The sequence below is a fragment of the Neopelma chrysocephalum genome, unplaced genomic scaffold (genome assembly GCF_003984885.1).
Source record: "Neopelma chrysocephalum unplaced genomic scaffold, ASM398488v2 Primary Assembly neopelma1_320, whole genome shotgun sequence".
NCBI classification, from domain to species: Eukaryota; Metazoa; Chordata; class Aves; order Passeriformes; family Pipridae; genus Neopelma; species Neopelma chrysocephalum.
The window spans coordinates 284088-303502 of NW_020897983.1; the positions used below are offsets into that span (position 1 = coordinate 284088).

Sequence of the window (19415 nt, forward strand, 5' to 3'; positions counted from 1 at the left end):
TGAGGGTTGGGGGGCTGGGCTGGGGGTCTCCAAGCTGAAGGTGAGGGCTGGGCAGGGGGAGCTGGGTTCCTCTCTGTGCTGGGGTGGGTGGCACTGTGCAGGCTGGGCCCCACCAGTGCCCACTTGCTGATATGTCTGGGGTGGGGGGAGCGGGGCCCTGCTGCTGTGCTGAGAGCAGGATTCGTGCCCCCCAGGACCACATGGTGCGGGAGGAAGCCAAGAGCCTGACCCCGAAGCAGTGTGCCGTGGTGGAGCTGGCACTGGACACCATCAAGGTGAGGACACTGGGGGGCTCAGGATGCCCCCAGGGCTCTGGTTCTGAGGCACAGCCTCAGGGCCACCCCAGCAGAAGCACTGAGCATCCTGAGCCATCTCCCCCTCCAGCAATACTTCCACGCCGGCGGGGTGGGGCTGAAGAAGACGTTCTTGGAGAAGAGCCCGGACCTGCAGTCGCTGCGCTATGCCCTGTCCCTCTACACCCAGGCCACGGACCTGCTCATCAAAACCTTCGTGCAGACCCAGTCCTCGCAGGGTAGGACACACTGCCCTGCCCCCACCTGGGCCCCCAGACCCCCACACGGGCTCAGCTGCCCCAAGGCCTGGGCCCTGCCTTGCCTCTGTCCCAGCGGGGTCCCAGCCAGGCTCACAGCGGGGGCAGGGACGGGTGGGAAGGGAAGGGCTTTTCCTCCCGTGGTTTGCAGGTGAACTGGGGCCATGGGTGCCCAGTGGCAGCCTGGCACTCCCCAGTCTCCACCAGCAAAAGGAGTGTGTTCCCAGTGCCAGGGTGTGGCTGGGCTGGCACAGAAATGGGGCCTGTGGGTGGGGGGAAGGTCACCCTCTGGCCAGGTGTCACGGTGTTTGTCCCCTCTGGATGGCCCCTGTCACCCAGCACAGACCAATCACAGGGTCCACTGGATCCAGATGCTATGCCAGGGCCTGCCCTGGGCACTCTTGGTACCCACACCCCCCTGATTTGGCATCTGGGGTGCCAGGTGTATCTCCCCGTCCCTGTCCTGTGCGGTGCGGGGTGCTGGGCACCCTCCAGGGCGGAATCACCCCTCAGCTCTAAACACTGCCCTTTATTTTGTCCCTTGGCTGCTTGAGGAGGGGCCTGAGATGCTCAGTGGTGGTCAGAGGCCACCTCAGAGTGCCCCAGCCAGGCTTGTCTGCGTCCTCGGGGAGTGGGACGTGCGTTTGCTGTCCGTGAGTCTCCTGCAAAGGACGTCTGTCCTGTCTGTGCCTCCTGTACCAGCCATGTTGGGGGCGTGGGGTTGGGTCTGGTGGGTGCCAGCACCCCTGGGTGTAACCTGGCCCCAGGAGCCCCGGGCTCGGAGCTGGGGGTGCCTGGCACTCCTGTGTCGCTGCAGTGTTGTCCGGGTGCTTGGCCGTCCGTCTGTCTGCGAGATCTGATCTCTCTTTCTCTCTCTTTGTTTTCTCCCCCCTCCCTCACTGTTCCTGTTCCCCATGCACGTCATCTCCTCCCTCCTCCCTTCTTCTTCATCTCCTCCCTCCTCCCTTCTTCATCTCCTCCCTCCTCTCTTCTTCTTCTTCATCTCCTCCCTCCTCTCTTGGTTTTCATCTCCTCCCTCCTCTCGGTTTTCATCTCCTTCCTCCTCTCTTTGTGGACTCCGTGCTGTGTCTCTGTCTCTTTCTCTCTCCTTCCCACTAGTTCATGGTGGGAAAGGGATTAGGTTTACCCTTAGTGAAGAGATTTATCCTGAGAAGGGTACGTGTGCTACTCACCCGCCCCTGCCCCTGCCTGCCGCCGGCCTGGGCTAGTAACAGTCCCCAGCCCAGCATCCCTGGCCTTGGGGACCCCCAATGCGGGCAGAGCTGGAGCCCACCACCCCCAGACTCCCGCTCCCAGGGCTGCTTTGGGGTGAATTTGGAGGAAACTGTGCTCAGCCACATTGGCCACCCTCAGAGCGGGTTGGGGGCTGTCCCCATGGGGATGGGGGTGTCTGTCTGCACACTCTGGGCTCCCCACATTGTCCCCAGAGCTGCTGCCTGGGGGTGGGTGGGCACCCACCATGACCTCCCCTGGGGACATGTGGCCCGAGGAGGGGGGGCCATGCCACGTCCCTGTCCCCCTCCTGCCCACCCTGCTGCCAGAAGGACCATTACTAGCCTTGCTCCGGCGCGCTCCGTGTGTGGAATCAGCCCGACCCCACGGGCCCCGCTTGGCCTCCATCACACCCCACCAGGGGGGCCGGGACTGCACCCCCTGCTTGGCCTCCCATGCCCAGACACCCCCTGCCCGCCCTCCATCGCCTCCATTCCGGCTCAGCATGTGGCTCCGGGTGCCAGGGGGGATGGACAGGAACGTGCCCTCGCCAGCCTCCACCCCGGCCTGGCACCCTCAGTAACACGTGGGAATGTGTCCTCCTTCCACTGGTATTCCCTCCCTGGGAGCTTTCTGCTGAGCCCTGTTTGATCTCCGTGGCCCCGTGGGACCCACAGAGCCTGTCCCTCTGCCTTGCCCCCCTCCTTCACCCGTGGGTGCATGCACAGCTCTCGGGGGGGATGGGGTGGGCTGAGCTGTTGGTCGCAGGTCACCCCACTTCCCCAGGCTCGGGGACCCCAGGGCTTGACGTGGTCTCTGGCATGGAGGGGTATGGGGTCAGGGCAACCTCGAGACCCTGGTAGGGCCATGGATGCCCTGATGGGGTCCATCCTGCCTGGTGCTGTGCCCATGGCACTGTCCTCCCTCTATGCCCAGAGCAGGGGGAGCTGGACCACTGTCCTCTGCCCCATCCCAGCCAGGCCCTTCAGCCCTGCCTGGGCAAGGGGGGGTTCGGTGGGACCCTGTGGACATGGCAGAGTCAGCCTGGTGCCGGGGATGTCCTGCCATGTCCACGCATGCACACTGCTGTGCCCACAACCAGTGGCAGAGGCCGCTTTGGGACAAACCCCACTGCCCACCCCTTCCCGCCCCGTGGTGGGTGACCTGCCTCCTCCAGTGGGGTTGGTGGTGGGCAGGGGACGTCAGGGTCACCTTGAAGCCGGGCACTCACGTCTCCCTGTGTCACGCAGGCTCTGGTGTGGAGGACCCCGTTGGGGAGGTGTCGATCCACGTGGAGCTCATCACCCACCCTGGCACTGGCGAGCACAAAGTCACCGTCAAAGGTGGGTTCTGCTGCCCGGGGGTCTGGCAGGGGACAGTGCCCCCTGAGCCTCACCTGTCCCCTCCCCGCAGTGGTGGCTGCAAATGACCTCAAGTGGCAGACGTCGGGCATCTTCCGGCCCTTCATCGAGGTCAACATCATCGGGCCCCACCTCAGCGACAAGAAGAGGAAATTCGCCACCAAATCCAAGAACAACAGCTGGGCCCCCAAGTACAACGAGAGCTTCCAGTTGTGAGTGGCACCGCGGGCTGGGGGTGTGGGGACAGGCTGGGGGATGTGTCTCCAGCACGTGAGGACCTCCTGGGGTTTGCCAGTGAGTTTGCTCATCCGCCCCCCAGGATGTTTTAGGCGTTTCCTCGTTGGTAGAAGCGTTGCCCAAAATTGGAGAAATGATTCTCTGGACCGTTTTGAGTATAGGAAGGTAGAAAGCACTTCTTTAATTGTGGTGCCTCTGGTGCACAAAATATATTGCACACCCACAGTATAGGGTGTGCAATAGACTACCATCTAATTGTAGTATTTGGGTGTTACCTCATTGGTTACACCCAGCCCCAAAACCGCCCATCCCATTGTCCCACCCTCAACACACCTCCCGAATTTGAGTCGATGGTCCCAAAACAACCACCCTTTCCCCCCAATCCTCGTTGTCTTTGTCCCCATTGGAACAGCACCCGAAGCAGGGGATGGGGGAAAGAAAAAGAGGAAAAGGCTTCTTTTGGGCAGTGGGGAGGCAGCAGAGCCAGGGAAGGATGGAAGTGTGATCCCCCCCGTGCCAACCCTGCCCATCCCTTCCCCTCTGCAGCACGCTGGGCACAGAGACGGGCCCGGAGTGCTACGAGCTGCAGGTGTGTGTGAAGGATTACTGCTTCGCCCGCGAGGACCGCACCGTGGGCATCGCCGTGCTGCAGCTGCGGGACATCCTGCAGCGCCCCGGCTGCGCCTGCTGGCTGCCCCTGGGCCGCCGCATCCACATGGACGACACCGGGCTCACCGTGCTCCGCATCCTGTCCCAGCGCAACAACGACGACGTGGCCAAGGAGTTCGTCAAGCTCAAGTCGGACACGCGCTCGGCCGAGGAGGGCAGCAGTTAAACTCCTCTTGCCCCCCCCGCCCGGCCCTCATCCCCCCCCTCTGCTCCTGGCCCCCTCAGAGCCCCCTCCAGCCGTGTAAAAGCCATAAGAGTGGCCACAGAGGAGTCGCCGTGCTGGCCCTGGGGAGGGGGTGATGTGACTGCAGTGACAGACCCTCCCCTCCCTCCCTGGCCACGCTGGCTGGGTGACAGCGGTGCCGGGCACAGCCAGGCCCCCATCCCACCCTGCAGGAAGGTGCTGGGGCTGGGGGGGCTGCAGGGAAGGGCTGGACCCCAGCCTGGGTGATGGGACCAATCTGCCCTTCCCCAGCCTGTCTGAGGTGGAGGAACCCCACTGGCCCATCCCTGAACCTGCACTGTCACACCCAGCCCCAGACCTCACTGAGTGACACAAGGAAGGGGTTGGGGGATGTGTGGGGGTGTATGGGGGGTGTGAGGGGCTGTGTGTGTGTGTGAGTGTCTCATCCCACCCGAGGGTGTTGCTGAGTGGCTGGCACAGCGTGACGGCCCCTTGTCCCCATCCCTGAGCGTTGTGATGTGCCCTGAGGGGCAGGGCAGCTCCCACCCCTGAGCACCTGTACATATGTAAATACCTGTACATACAGGGCAGCCGGCCAGGCTGTGTCCTGCACCCGGAAGGGCTATTGGGGCTGTTGGGTTGGCAGGTGCAGCCCCCACGTGCCCTGCACAGGGTCCCCTCCCTGGCTGGCAGCGGCATCACCGGGGCCGGGAGCAGCAGGGAGCAGCCCCCGGCCCATATCCTGTCTTCCCTGCCTTGCTGCCACCATGGGCTGCCCCACTGCCTCCCACAAGGTGCCAGGGCTTGGGGGGCAAGGGCTGGGGGCACCAGAGCAGAGGGACCTATTCCCCCTTTTCTCTGGCCGGTGGGGACCAGAGTCCCTGTGCAGGGCAGCCCACGGGACCTCCTTGGCGCAAGCAAGACCCTTCCCACCCCACCCCAGAGGACCCCTCCCTCCAGTTCCCCATTAAGCACCAGTTCTGTCCCACCCCAGTTCCCCAGTAAGCACCATTTCTGTGTGGTAAGTGGTGTGTGCATGTCTCGTGCGAGTGCCTGGGAGGTCAGGGTGTGTGGTGTTGGGGTGGCCACCCCAGCTGGCCAGTTTGCCCCGAGTCCTGGGGCAGACAGAGGCCTGACGACCCCACAAGTCAATACAGCTCTCTCAGCCCCCTCCCACCCCAAAACAGGGTACCCCGACTGGCCCCCACGCTCCTTTTTCTAGAGGGTTTGCCTGGGACCAAAGGGTTTCACTTTCCTCTCTCGTTTCTGTTCAATGTTTACACCCTTTTTCTACAGCTGCTCCTGCACAGCCAGGCTGGGGCTCAGCCCTACACCCCTGGCCCTGTGCCCCCTCCCCAAACTGTCCTGTTGGCATGTGATTGAACTGACCAATTCTGCTCCTGTAGCACAGTGTCACCGATGCCTGTGTGTCTGTCCCGCCGGCGGCGGCGGCTGCCATGGATGCATGACAGTGAGATGTTTTGCACTATTTTGAATTTTTTGGGCTCTGTAAAAATATTTTATTATAACTGACATTAAAAAGCACACCCTTCACTGTGGCTCCTGTTGAGGTGTGGGGAGGGGGCAGGCACCTGGGGGCTTTCCAGACCCTCTCCCAAGAATATCCAACCCCGAGGATTGCCAGCTGTAAGGATCAGTAGCAGCGTCCCCAGCCCCCTCAGCTTCCCTGAGGGTCTCTGCAGTGCACCCACCCTTTGCAAAGCCAAGAGCATCAGGAAAGGGGTTAAATGGAATCACAGATCATAGAATCCTGGGATATCCTTAACTGGAAAGGATCCCCTAGGAGTCCAACTCCTGGCCCTGCCCAGGACACCCCAACAATCCCACCCTGTCCCTCAGAGCGTTGTCCAAACGCTCCTGGAGCTCTGGCAGCCTTGGGGCCGTGCCCACTGCCCTGGGGAGCCTGGGCAGTGCCCCAGCACCCTCTGGGGGAAGAACCTTTCCCTGAGATCCATCCCAACCCCCCTGGCACAGCTCCAGCTGGTTCCCTCTGGTCCCAGAGAGCAGAGCTCAGTGCCTGCCCCTCCAGGGCCTGAAAAGTCATCCTGGTTTGCTGATTCTGCAGATTCAGGGAACTTGGCTGCAGCAAACGTTTCCAGGTCTGCGGCGTGCAAAGCACATGTGCTAATGCATCACTAGAGTCAGTCAAGCAAGCATTGAACGGGCTGCAGCGGGAGAAGGAAGGGCTTAACTTCAGGTTCACATCCAAGGAACTCTCACAGAATACCAGAATGGTTTGGGTTGGAAGGGACCTTAAAGATCATCTTGTTTCCACCCCCTGCCATGGGCAGGGACACCTTCCACTAGCCCAGGTTGCTCCTTTGATCCAACCTGGCCTTGGACACTTCCAGGGATGGGGCAGCCACAGCTGCTCTGGGCAACCTGGGACAGCCCCTCCCCAGCCTCACAGCCAGGAATTCCCTCCCAATATCCCATCTCATCCTGCTCTCTGGCACTGGGAAGCCATTCCCCTTGTCCTGTCCCTCCATCCCTTGTCCCCAGTCCCTCTCCAGCTCTCCTGAAGCCCCTTTAGGCCCTGCAAGGGGCTCTCAGCTCTCCCTGGAGCCTTCTCTCCTCCAGGGAACCCCCCCAGCTCTCCCAGCCTGGCTCCAGAGCAGAGGGGCTCCAGCCCCGGGAGCATCTCCGTGGCCTCCTCTGGACTTGATCCAGCAGCTCCATGACCTTCTTACACTGGGGCACTTTCCCAACATAGCCCAGGAGAGATAATGCAGTGGGATGTGCAGCATCCCAGCACAGCCCCCAAACCCAGAGCAGAGGGGCTGGTCCTGAGATACTGAACGGGTGCCAAGAGGCTCCAGAGACAGGGAGACACTGCGGTAGCACAAGAGTTCATATATAGTAAAAAGTCTTTATTAAGAAGGCTTTGAAGTCAAAAAATAAAACTCTTGATACAATTTTCATAACCGTCAAGTCAGCTCAGCAAATATATAATCAGTACTTTAGCCATGTAAGGTTAAAGGTCCGTTATTTTCTTTTTAAAATAAAATATATTTTAGTTTTTAAAATTTATTCAATAAAGTACATATTTTCCTATAAATTCCCTACATATACATAAAGAGGTAAAAAATAAAAAAATAAAACTAAAAAAAAAAAAAGAAAAACAAAAACAGAAAAAAAAACCAACCCCAAAACCAACACAAAATAAATGGAGATAGAAATCTGTCTGGGTTTTGTGACATGGTGTGTTAACTGTGCCCCCTCCATCCCACGACCTCCCAACCTCACATCACACATTTTTGGGCAGTTTTCACATTGGCAAATTACAAGATAGACCTGCATTACAAAAAAAAAATATATATATATATATTTATAGAACCATTGAGAATCATCCAAAAAAATAACTACATACAAAAAGAACCACAAAAAAAAAAATTATTATAATAATAATAGAATGATTTTAAAAAAATAAAAGACAACCCTTGCGTGTCCTAAAATAAAAAGTGCAACCGGACCTTTTCTTTCTGGTTATTTCAGTTTGCAAACGGAATACTGGTATATTTGGGAAGGACTGGTGGAGAACAGCCGGGCTCCCTCCCCAGCCCCACAGCCAGGTGAAGAGTTAAAGCTATTCTGTAAACATCGGAGTTTCCTCCTCGCGGAATTCACGCCCCCTCTTCCTCATCCTCGTCCTCATCTTCGGCCCCTTCGCCCCCAACCCTCCCAACCCCCCGGATTTGGCCACCCCCCCGCCCCGCCGTGCCCTCTCCGCCTCTCCAGCTCACAGCAGCCTCTCCCCCCTCCCGCCCCGTGCGCCCGTCGGATCCGTTATTAAATAAAAAGCTCGATTTAAACAGTTTACAGTCCTTAAAACGCCGTGTCGGGGTGGAGGAGGGAGGGTGGGGGGGGGCTGCCCGGCCAGCCCCCCGGGCTAGGAGAAGATGTGGATGGCTTGGGTGGCGGGCGCGTGGCACGCGGGGCACTGCGGCTGTGCCCGGCCGCAGATGCGCAGGGCACACTCCATACAGAAGAGGTTGTGGCCGCAGGGCACCAGGGCGGCCATCACCTCGCTCTCCAGGCACACCATGCACTCCCGGGAGCTCTTGCGGTGCCCGTCGGAGCTGCTGGAGTCGGTGGGCGAGCCCGAGGCGGCCGAGATGCTGCCGGGCAGCGAGGAAGAGGAGGAGTAGCCGGTGCTGTTGGAGAAGGAGGAGAGCGAGCCCTGGGCGGGCAGCCAGGCCAGGGCGCCGGCGGGGTCGCTGGGGATGCGGCGGGCACAGGGGTGCTCCAGCCCCGCGCCGCCCTCGGGCAGGGTGGGCGAGTGGCGCGGCGTGGCCGGGCCGCTGTTGCGTCTCTGCGAGCTGTTGATGGAGGAGCAGCTGCTGAAGGCCTGCAGGGGGTTGCCCGAGCGCTCGAAGGGCGACCAGATGGTGGTGGTGGGCGTGGTGAGGTCGAGGGCCAAGAAGTCAAAGCCGAAGTCGCACTCCTCGGAGCCCAGCGGGGCCGGGGGCTCGCTGAAGGTGCTGTAGGGGCTGGTGGGGCTGGCGGCCGCCACCCGCCCGCTGTAGTAGGACTCGGTGGAGGCGCTGCCCAGGGAGCTGAGGCTGTCGTTGCGCAGGGCGGCCGAGGAGCGGTGGGCGGGGTGGGCGGGGTGGGGGGCCTTGGCCCACGGGCCGCCCGCGCCGCCCTGCAGGTCGAGGCAGACGTCGGTGCCGTTGGAGTGGAAGTCGTTGTCGGCGTTGACGTCGATGAAGGAGCCTGTCCTCATGGTGATGTGCGCCTCGATCTCCTCCCGCGCGCGGTCCACGTTCTCGGGCATGCCCGTCACCTCGAACACGGGCTCCTTGTCCCGGCTGGGCGTCACGATGTAGGTGTGTGTCTGCTGCTGGATCCGCTTGATGGTGGCCCCCTTGGGCCCCACCACCAGCCCCACCACCCGGTACGGGACCCTCACCTGGATGGTGGTCTGGCCCGGCAGGTTGGGGGGTCCCTGCATGGCCCCCGTCAGCCCGTTCACTTTGTTGCGCGTGGCCCGGATCATGGAGAAGTGCTCGGCGGCCGAGAGGATCTCCCGCTTCGCCATCTCCACGTCCTCCTTCCTCCCGGTGACGATGAACACGGGCTCCTCGCCCCTCACCGGCGTCTTGATGTACGTGTTGGTCTTGGCACGCAGGGCTTTGATTTTGCAGCCTGTAGGGCAAGGAGGAGGGGGAGAGATGACACATCAGCGCTGAGACCCCACAGGGAACCCCTGCTCACCCGGGGTGGGGACACGCAGGACCCCCAGGAACCAGCAGGTCCCTTTGGTTCTGCACCTGCAGCACAGACACCCGTGGACAGAGGGGTCTCTCCTGCCTCCGAGGCAGATGAGGGCTCACAGCTCAGAGCTGGGGGGCTGCACTGCTCTCTCCAGGACGTGCCAGACTCCTGGCACCGGCCTGACCCTCTGGGATTGAGGAGCAGCAGGATGCAGCCAGCAGCCCCACTCCCAAGGGCTGGAACACGTGGGCTGAGAGGGGCCAGGGCAGGTGGTCAAGGGGGTAGGGTTGGGGTCGCTGAAAGGGGGGGAAGCTGGACTCACTCAGAGGGTGTTTAAGGAGGTACAAGGCAAAACAAGACACCAGGGTGGAAGGGAAAAAAAATGCTTGTCTGGATCCTGCAGATCCTTTGACACCTCCCAGCCAGCAGCTGAACCTGAGGAACAGCCCTGGCTGCCCTCCAGAGACAGCCCCAGAGGGCTGGGGGAGCTGGGGCTCCCCACGGCGGGGGGCACAGGCACCTCCTCCCCTCCCTGCCCCCAGGGAGGGATCCCCAGCACCAAGGCTGAGGTGCTCCCAGGGCACCTGCTCTCCCTGTTCTGGAAGGACCTGCTTCCTCCCCACGGGAACGTGATTCAGCAGAGCCCGGCTGGGACGTGGAGCCTGGGATTGTGCTGCCAACTCTGCCTCTGCCTCCCACAGCCCCGGGCACGGCCCTGCTCCTTCCCCCCCACAGGCAAGCTGGGCTCTGGCTGTGGATCCTGGTTGCACCCATCCAGCCAAAGGCTCCTGGGACTGGGACTACAAAAGGCTCCAACTCTCCTCTAGGACCACTTTTCCCCGCTCCACTGAGGAGCCGCCTGCAGCCGCCAGCACAGCCCCGCTCCCTGCACCCCCTGCCCTGATTGCATCCGCTCTTAATGAAATCCCCACGAGCCTGGCACAGCGTGCCCGGAGCTCAGCTCAGCCTGCCACCTGCACACAGGGGTGAGTGACCCCCTGCCTCCCACCTCCCACTCACCCCTGAGCTCTGCAGGGCACCCAGTGCAAAGCTGGAAGCCCACAGGGATGGTGGGTGCCCAAGCAGAGCCCTGACACTGTCCCTGTGCATCACAAACGCTGCTGCAGGATCCACAGGGATAAACAGCTCGACCCCTCCAGGCACAGCCCAGTGCCCGACTGGCTCCTCTGCTAACGCCCTCCTCCTCCTCCTCTTCCCAGATGCTCCCCAAGGAAGGGCAGGGCTGCTCTTCCAGCTGCAAGGCTGGAGAAGGGAGAGCCCTGCGAGGCTGAAGGGCCTCAGCACAAGAAAAATGCTGACCTGTTGGAGTGAGTCCAGAGGCAGCCACAGAGATGCTCCAAGGGCTGGAGCCCCTCTGCTCTGGAGCCAGGCTGGGAGAGCTGGGGGTGTTCCCTGGAGGAGAGAAGGCTCCAGGGAGACCTGAGAGCCCCTTGCAGGGCCTAAAGGGGCTCCAGGAGAGCTGGAGAGGGACTTGGGACAGGACAAGAGGGAATGGCTTCCCAGTGCCAGAGGGCAGGGTGAGATGGGAGACTGGGAAGGAATTCTTCACTCTGTGGAAGTGGTGAGAGCATTGGGTTTGCATGGCCAGGGTTTGGTGGCTTCTGTCAGCAGCTGCCAGAAGCTTCTCCCCTGTCTGGCAGAGCCAATTCCAGCTGCTCCAGGATGGACCTGCTGCTGGCCAAGGCCGAGCCCAGCAGAGATGGTGGGAACACCTCTGGGATAATCTATTTAAGATGGGAAAAATGTTATTGTGCAGATGGAATTGGGTGCAGAGAGCAGAGTGAGAACATGGGAGAGGAACAGCCCTGCAGAGCCCCAGGGCAGGGCAGGAGGAGGGGCAGGAGGGGCTCCAGGCACTGGAGCTGAGGTTCCTCTGCAGCCCCTGGGGCAGCCCATGGGGAGGGAGCTGAGCCCCTGCAGCACATGGGGGGCCCTGGGGGTGCAGAGACCCCCCTGCAGCACATGGGGGAGCCCATTCCAGAGCAGGGGATGCCCAAAGGAGGAGGTGACCCCCTGGGAAGCTGGAGCAGGGTCCTGGCACGGAGCTGCAGCCCCACGGAGAGAGGAGCCCAGGCTGGAGCAGCCTGTTCCTGAAGGACTGAGCCCATGGAAAGGGCCCCATGTTCGAGCAGTTCATGGGGAATTGTTGCCCATGGGATGGACTCATGTTGGAGAAGTTCATGGGGAACTGTCTCCCATGGGAGGAACCCCAGGCTGGAGCAGGGGAAGGACTCCAACTCCTCTCCCTGAGCAGCAGCAGCAACAACCTGTGATAAACTGACCAGGACCCCCATTCCCATCTCTCTGCACCACTGGGAGGAGGAGGGAGAGCCCAGGAGAGGGAGGAGTGGGGAAAGGTGTATTTAAGATTTATTTGCCTTTTCATTGTCCTGCTCTGATTTTGTTAGTAATATATTCAGTTAATATCCCCAGGTTGAGTCTGTTTTGCCCACGTTGGTGATCAGTGAGGGTTCTCTCCTTGTCCCTGTCTCGAGTCAGGAACCTTTGTTAGATTTTCTCTCCCCTGTCCACTTGTGGAGGGCAGTGATGGAGTGGCTTTGGTGGGCACCTGGAATCCAGGCAGGGTCAACCCACCACAGTGAGGCCCTGGCACAGGTTGCCCAGAGAAGCTGTGGCTGCCCCATCCCTGGAAGTGTCCAAGGCCAGGTTGGACGGGGCTTGGAGCAACCTGGGCTAGTGGAAGGTGTCCCTGCCCATGGGGGTGGGACTGGATGGACTTTAATGTCCCCTCCAACCCAAACCATTCTGGGATTCTGTGACTCAGCCGGGGCTGAGATGGCACAAGACCTTCAGTCAGGTCTGTCCCAACCAGGTAAATCAATCCAGGCTCCCCAGCAGCCAGAGGGCAAACAGGAGCTGTGCTATTCCTGCTGCATTTCCCAGGGTATTAAAACATCGTGGATGACAAGAAGTAAAAAACTGTCACAGTCAGTGAACAGCAGCAGCTGCCCTGGGTGTCCCAGCCCAGCTCTTTGGCAGCACTAACCCCTGCTGGGTTTATGGCTGGGGCACGTGGCAGGGACAGCAACAGCCCAGGGACTGGGGCAGGGCAGAACCATCCAAAGTGACATTTTTTGAAGCATGTGCCAGCCCCTATCAGGCTGTCCAGGGAGAGGTGCCTGCAACTCCCACGTTCCCCTCCCAGATTTACCCTGGTACCTGCTATAAGCTCTTCCCCTGCTCCAGTGCTTGGCAAACCAGGACAAGCCCAGGGCAGTGGGAAGGGGCTCTGCTGGTGCCTCCCAAGGTCCCAAATTCACCCTTCACAGCATCATAGAAACTTTGAATGTCCTGAGTTGGAAGACACCCACAAGGATCACCAAGTCCAACCCCTGGCCCTGCACAGGACACCCCAACAATCCCACCCTGTCCCTCAGAGCATTGTCCAAACGCTCCTGGAGCTCTGGCAGCCTTGGGGCCGTGCCCACTGCCCTGGGGAGCCTGGGCAGTGCCCCAGCACCCTCTGGGGGAAGAACCTTTCCCTGAGATCCAACCTAAACCTCCCCCTCTCTCTCCTGAAATGGCAATTTCAGGATCCAAAGGCGTCAGCAGCTCCAGGAGCTGCACAGGAGCCACATCCCACAGGGGACACAGCACAGGGAGGTTCTTCCTCACTCCACTCCCTTGTGCTGGTGGCACCAGCGGGACCCAACTGATGCCCTGGCAGCACAAGAGAGAGGAAGAGTTTATCCAGCTGCTCCTGTGAGCCCTTCCCAGGGACAAAGCCTGGGACAAAAATTAAAGGGGTGCCTGGCTTGACCAGTTCCACCCTCCTCAAACAAGTAGGGCAGGAAAAATGCTCCCAGCCTGCAGCTGCTGGACACTGCCAGGGCACCATGGCACCAAATGCAGCCAGGGGGTGGGAGCTGATTCTCCCAGTTGATGTGTAAATGGGCATGGCAGCGGGGAACACTGTGGGAAAGGAGGCATTGGGCAGGGAAGGCACTGCCTGAGGCCATGGGCTGGCACCAGCACCAGGAACTTGTGCCCGAGAGGAGTCTTCGAGGCAGGACAGCACCACGGCCACACCCAGGGACCAACCTGTCCTGCCCTGTCCCCTGTCCCAAACCCTACCTGAGACATCCCTTGGCCACAGGGACTCCCCATGGCTGAGCCCCCCAGAGCCCCCTGAGAGCCAGAGGGACTCAAACCACAAACTGGTGGTTTGACCTGCAACTGCAACCGGGGGAATCATGGAACGGTTTGGGTTGGAAAGGACCTTAAAGTTCATCTTGTCCCTGCCATGGGCAACCTCCACTAGCCCAGGTTGCTCCAAGCCCCATCCAACCTGGCCTTGGACACTTCCAGGGATGGGGCAGCCACAGCTGCTCTGGGAAACCTGGGACAGCCCCTCACCACCCTCACAGCCAACAATTCCTTCCCAATATCCCATCTATCCCTGCCCTCTGGCACTGGGAAGCCATTCCTCTTGTCCTGTCCCTCCATCCCTTGTCCCCAGTCCCTCTCCAGCTCTCCTGGAGCCCCTTTAGGCCCTGCAAGGGGCTCTCAGGTCTCCCTGGAGCCTTCTCTCCTCCAGGGAACACCCCCAGCTCTCCCAGCCTGGCTCCAGGGCAGAGGGGCTCCAGCTCTTGGAGCATCTCTGTGGCCTCCTCTGGACTTGCTCCAGCAGTTCCACGTCTTTCTTGTGCTTGGAATGATCCAGACCAGTATGAGATGTCTCAGATGAGCCCCTGCAAGCCCCACCCCAGCACACTGTGACACCATCCTGGATGGTTGCATCCATCCTCTGAAGCTGCTGCAGGAACAGGGCCAAGGTGGAGGGGGCTGTGGAAAGACCTGGGGCTGCCCAGCAGTGCCAGTGACCCCCCCCACAGGCAGTGCCAGACCTCAGCCCAGCAACAACTGGCATCCCCATATTCCCCTTGCCAAGGGCCAGAGCTGCATCAGTGGCGACAGGGCAGGAGAACAAGGAGCCAGACTCTGCTACAAGTCTCCAGCCAAGGTGGCTTTAAAGGCACTTTTCAGATCCAAATGAAAACACCTCAAAACCAGGGGTGGGATGAGAGCACAGACCCAGGGATGCCTTAGCTCCAACAGCCCCTTCTCAACACCAGAGCCTGGGTCTCACCAGAGCCCGAGGGTGACTCAGTTGTAGAGTCCCTGTGGGCACAAACTCATCTTCACATCCCATGGCCATTCTCAGCTGCCAGCAAACACCCACATTCCAGAGATGTCCAGCCCAGGGAGTCACAGCCCCCTGTGCCACCACACCCAGCTCTACCACATGGAGGGCAGCTATGGAAGGAGGGAGCTGGACTCTCCTCCCAACCCTCCCCTCCCAGCCCTCCCCCTCAGGCTCCAGACTCCACATCCTTCTCTTCCACCCTCTACCCATCCTACATGGCTCCTGCCACACTCCACTCCACACAAGTGCCCTGGCTGGGCCTGTCCCACTCACCCTTGGGCTGGGGAATCACTACTTTCTGGCAAGAAACAGGATCCCAAGGGATTCTCCCCGGCACGATGCACCCCAGGAACAGCAGCTGCTCTCCCTGAACGTCCTTTCTCAGCATCACCAAAGAGAACTTGGCCCCCTGTGAGGAGCCCCAGTCTGATCAGGGCTGTGACCACTGCAAGAGCCCAGGAGAACCAGGACAACACTGGGGCAGTGGGGTGGGAAGGGCCTCTCCATCCTGATATCCACACTGAAGATGAGGGAGCCCACGCAGCTCATCCACGTGCTGACCCCCAGCACGGCCCAGGCAGCATCTGCACCAACATCAGGTGCCTCCTGCACACCAGGAGGGCAGAGCCAGCCCACTGCCCTGCCCAGACCACGGCTCCACTTGCCCAAGGAGGTCTGTGCTGGCCATGCCCAGCTCTGAGGTGGGAAAACCCAAGAAAGGTCTGACGGAGCTTTTCTGGAAGAGCCTCTGATGGCATCACTCCGAGGATGGTGTCTGTCACAGCCTCTGGAGCCCACTCACACCTTCTGCCTGGCCCTCTGGACTGTGTCACCCGCTCTCTTCCCCAGCTCTGCAGCATCTCTTGGCCTCTGATCCAGAGTTCCAGAGCTCCCAGTCCCCTCTGTAACTGGTGAATGGCACAGGATGGGCCACGACTGGGGCCAGGCATGGAGGAGAACAGGCTGCACCTCCATTGCAGCTCATCCCCTTCTTCCCAAGCACTTCTTCCCACCTCTGCACGCAGTAATGAATTCATCCTGCAGCCCTGCTGCGGGAGGCAAGCACATCACACCTTGGCTTCTTCTCCAGGCACCTGGGAGAGCGAGGCAGGCAGGCTGGGTTCCTCCCCCCCTGGGGACACAGGGTGCAGCCAGAGCCAGAGCAGAGCTTCAGCGACCAGATCCATATGTGTGACCACCCTCAGGAGCTCCCAGCTCAGCTATGACCAAAGGAGGTGGGAGGAGGCAGCCAGGAGGATGTGCCAGGTGCCTCAAGGGATGTGGCACCACAGGCAAGAGACAGCACAGAGCCCAGGGCTCCAAAATGAGAGGATTCATCCCACCCCTGTGATCCACAGCAAGGATACAGGTGCTTGGGCTGGCCCAGGGGGGGCCCGTGGTCTCCCCGTGCACCCTCCAAGCACCAGAACGCTGCCTGCACTGTTCCATCCTTCCCTGGATCTCCCCTTTGAGCATCCCAGCGTCTTCTATAAATGGCAACTCTCCTTTTGCAGAGAGCTGTGACAGTCCCTGCGTGTCACAGATGGGGAGAGGAGCCGTGGCTCCATCCCACGGGAGGCACATGGCGCGGGAGGGGCGAGCAGAGCGCGGGGCCCTCGGCTGCACCCCCTCGGCCTCGCCGGGGCAGGAGCTGCTGAAAATGCCCCTCGAGAGCCAGGGCAGCAGGAAGCCACCCCAGCACAGCCGTGGCAGCTCCAACACCTGCCCCACGCTCCCCAGTGGTCCCCAGCATAATCAATCACAGCTCTCTGCTGGATGGCAAGGGGAGCCCACGCCGCTGCCATCGGTGCCCACAGCGCTTTTTGGAGACGGTCCCTCCCACGGCAGGAGTCATGAACGGGCTTGCAGGCGAGGGCATGGCCAGGGAATCCCGCCTGGCCACGCTGTGTGGGCAGGGGGAGGCTGCAGATCCCAGCTGGCAGACTGTGCCATCACTGATGCCAATCTGGACACGGGGCCACGGCAATTGCTCCTCCAGCTCGGGCAAGGAAACACTGATTTGCTTTAGAGAACAAAGGTTTACCTGCTGGGCCGCTGCTGCTCCTTGGGGAAAGGTTTAAATTAGGGGATCTGGAGGAGAGAAATTGAAGAAAAGGGAGAAGTAGGAGAAATTGTGTCCCATTGGCTCTGTCCCTCCTCAGACTGCACAGGACACCCACGTGTTGGTCCCGGCTGCCAGGGTCTCCCTGGTCCCCACTCACCAGGGCAGCGAGGGGCTGCTGGGTCTGGGGACAGCAGGACAGGTCTCAAAGTTCCCCAAGAGCTGCTCCTCAGCACAGGGTGTGTGGGGAGAGAACCTGAGCTCTGCCCCAACTCCAGTCCCTTCCAGGGCACCAATATCCACATCTTCATCCCTTCCTGTGTTCCGAGCAAGGCAGCACCACAAGTGTCTGCTCCCTGTGCCATGGCCAGGCTGGGCAGTGCAGGGAAGACAAGAGTGACAGGGACACAGTCTGGGTGACCTGATCCTGCCTTGCAGTGTCACCAGCAGCACATCTTGTCACCACAGCAATGCCAGGCCCAGCCAAACACCACAAGGCTCAGCTCTGCAGCCAGACCCTGCTGCCACGGGGCTGCCAAAACTGAGGGAGACCCACCCAAGGACCAGAAGGACCCGGGAGACAGCACAGGGAGGATGAGCAGGGCTCTGCTTGGTGTGAGCCCCAGGAAACCACCTCGGTATTGCCCCTGCTCAGGCTACACCAGCCTCACACAGCCTTGGTTTAATCCAGCTGCTGGCGGCACCGGAGAGCAGCCGGAGCACAAAGACACCGTGCTGCCAGCCCTGTCCCCTCACTGCTGCCCACCAGTGTGACCAGGGCAGCTGAGTCCCCCTCCACACCAAAAACCCAGCGTGAGGCCCCTGCACGGCATCCCAACAGGCTGAGCCCAGGAAAGGGGCAGGAAACACGTGGGGGAACCCCTGGGGAGAGCTGTTCCTGCCCGTGGGCCGGGGCAGCAGCAGGTACCTCCAGCCCACGGCTGGGTTCAGGTCCCCTCCAAGCCCACCAGCGGGACACAACCAGCACCCCGCATCAAGCTGGTGTAATAATTTCTTTGGCAACACTTTTTCCGCAAGCCCTCGGAGCTTAGTGAGCCCCCAAACTCCGCCCAAGGGAGTCGAGGCAGGTACCTGGCTGCCCACTGAACTCCTTGGTGGTGCTGGAGGTGCAGCACCGAGGTCTCACCACACCGAAACACCCAGGGGAAGGTGCCAACCGGCAGCTCCCGGCCCCAAACGCAGCTGCTCCTCCGCCCTCCTCCGCCCGGCAGGACCAGCGGGTTCCCTGGCACAGGTTTGGTTTCAAGTTGTGGGACCCCGGGGCTCTGCGGAGCCCGTCGGTGAAGCCACCAAATCCAGGTCTCCATGCAGCCGCGGGAGGAGGAGGAGGATCCTCCGAGCAGGGCGCGGTGCCACACTCCTCTCCCTCTCCTCTGGCTCTGCCCCGGCCGGGTCCGGCAGCTCGGGGGGGACCCCGCGGCCGGGCCGGTGGGACCGGAGAGGGGGTGCCTGGAAAGTTGGGAGGCCGGGAAGCGGGGCCGGCTGGGAGGCAGCGCAGGCCAATGGGAAGCGCAGAGCATGATGTCACCGCGCTCATCACAGCATGGCTCTGGCTAACAAAGAGAACAATGAGCCTGCCCAGCTCCCCGCTTCCCCCGCGAAAAAAAAAGCCCCCCGACCCCCGGCCCGCAGCCCCCCCGGCCGGGGAGGGGTGGAAGCCGCGGGGCCAGGGCAGGGCTGGGGTGCCAGACCCCACCCGGCCAAAACGCTCCAGAGGTCACGCTCCCTGCGAGGGGATTCCTGCCGGGATCCCTGCAGGCAGCGGCTCCCTTCCTTCTCCTTTCTTTCCTTAAAATCCTCCGCCTCGGGGTCTTTTCTTTTTGATTTTCCAAGGCGTAACTTCGGTTTATTTGGGGTTTCCCGGAGACAAAGCCCACTCCAGGCACACCCACCCGGACGAGGGCTGGGGCGTCCTTTTGTGACAGCTGGGTGCGAGGGGCTCCGCGCCCCCGGAGCTCCGGCCGCCCACAGACGAGCGGGTTAACGACCATTTACACCGGATTTATCATCGGGATTTACAAACTGAAGTCCGAGATAAGCGGCACCGTTCACACACCGGGTCTGAGATACGGAGCCTGGAGGGGAGGGGGCAGAAGCAGCACAACTACAATGAAAGCAAAGAAAGCTCCGTGTCCTGGCAGCTCCCACGGACGCGCGGGGCTCCCGGGAACTTTCCGGCGATCCCACCCCGGCGGTTCTCCCGCACCGCGGAGTTTTTATCGCTATTTACCGGCGGCTCGGCGGCACCGCAGCTCCCGGGACCCGCGGCCGAGTTTCGGGGCCGCCGCCGCGAAGTTTCCGCCTCCGCACGGAGACAAAGCCCCGGAGCCGCCCCGGACCGACGGGGGGGGTCCCCGCGCCCCCCGGTGCCCCCCGCGCCGCGTTACCTTGCCGGCCCACGATCTCGGCGACGTGCTCGGAGCTGGGCACGGGCACGCACTCGGTCATGTTCACGCTCTTCTTCCTGCTGGCCGGCGGCTCCCCGAGCAGCGCGGGCGGCCCCAGCGGCGGGGCCAGGCTGCCGAAGGCGCCCGGGGCGGGGGCCGGGGCCGGCCCCGGGGATGATCCGCCGCGCTCCCGCTCCCTTAGGCCGCCCGGCCCCGCGGCCCCCGCCGGCTCCTCCGCGCCCTCCAGCCCCAGCAGCGACAGCTGGTCCAGCGCGAACCTCAGCG

General features: G+C 61.5%; 2 protein-coding genes across 2 annotated transcripts in view; one reads left to right on the forward strand and one right to left on the reverse strand.

Annotated features, from left to right (window-relative positions):
- Nucleotides 1-5788, forward strand: part of UNC13A (unc-13 homolog A) — a 33971-nt gene extending 28183 nt beyond the window's left edge. Inside the window, exons 40-45 of the mRNA XM_027705176.1 lie at nucleotides 195-275; nucleotides 385-532; nucleotides 1670-1726; nucleotides 3034-3126; nucleotides 3197-3356; nucleotides 3928-5788. Of these exons, the coding sequence (XP_027560977.1) occupies nucleotides 195-275; nucleotides 385-532; nucleotides 1670-1726; nucleotides 3034-3126; nucleotides 3197-3356; nucleotides 3928-4216 (828 nt within the window). The 3' untranslated portion in view covers nucleotides 4217-5788. The remainder of the gene's footprint in view (nucleotides 1-194; nucleotides 276-384; nucleotides 533-1669; nucleotides 1727-3033; nucleotides 3127-3196; nucleotides 3357-3927) is intronic.
- Nucleotides 5789-7104: 1316 nt separating this feature from the next.
- Nucleotides 7105-19288, reverse strand: MEX3D (mex-3 RNA binding family member D). Its single transcript, XM_027705171.1, has 2 exons — nucleotides 19131-19288; nucleotides 7105-9403 (listed from the first exon to the last, which is right to left on the reverse strand). The coding sequence occupies exons 1-2, from the start codon at nucleotides 19189-19191 to the stop codon at nucleotides 8145-8147; spliced, it is 1320 nt and encodes a 439-aa protein (XP_027560972.1). The 5' UTR covers nucleotides 19192-19288; the 3' UTR covers nucleotides 7105-8144.
- Nucleotides 19289-19415: the final 127 nt, after the last annotated feature.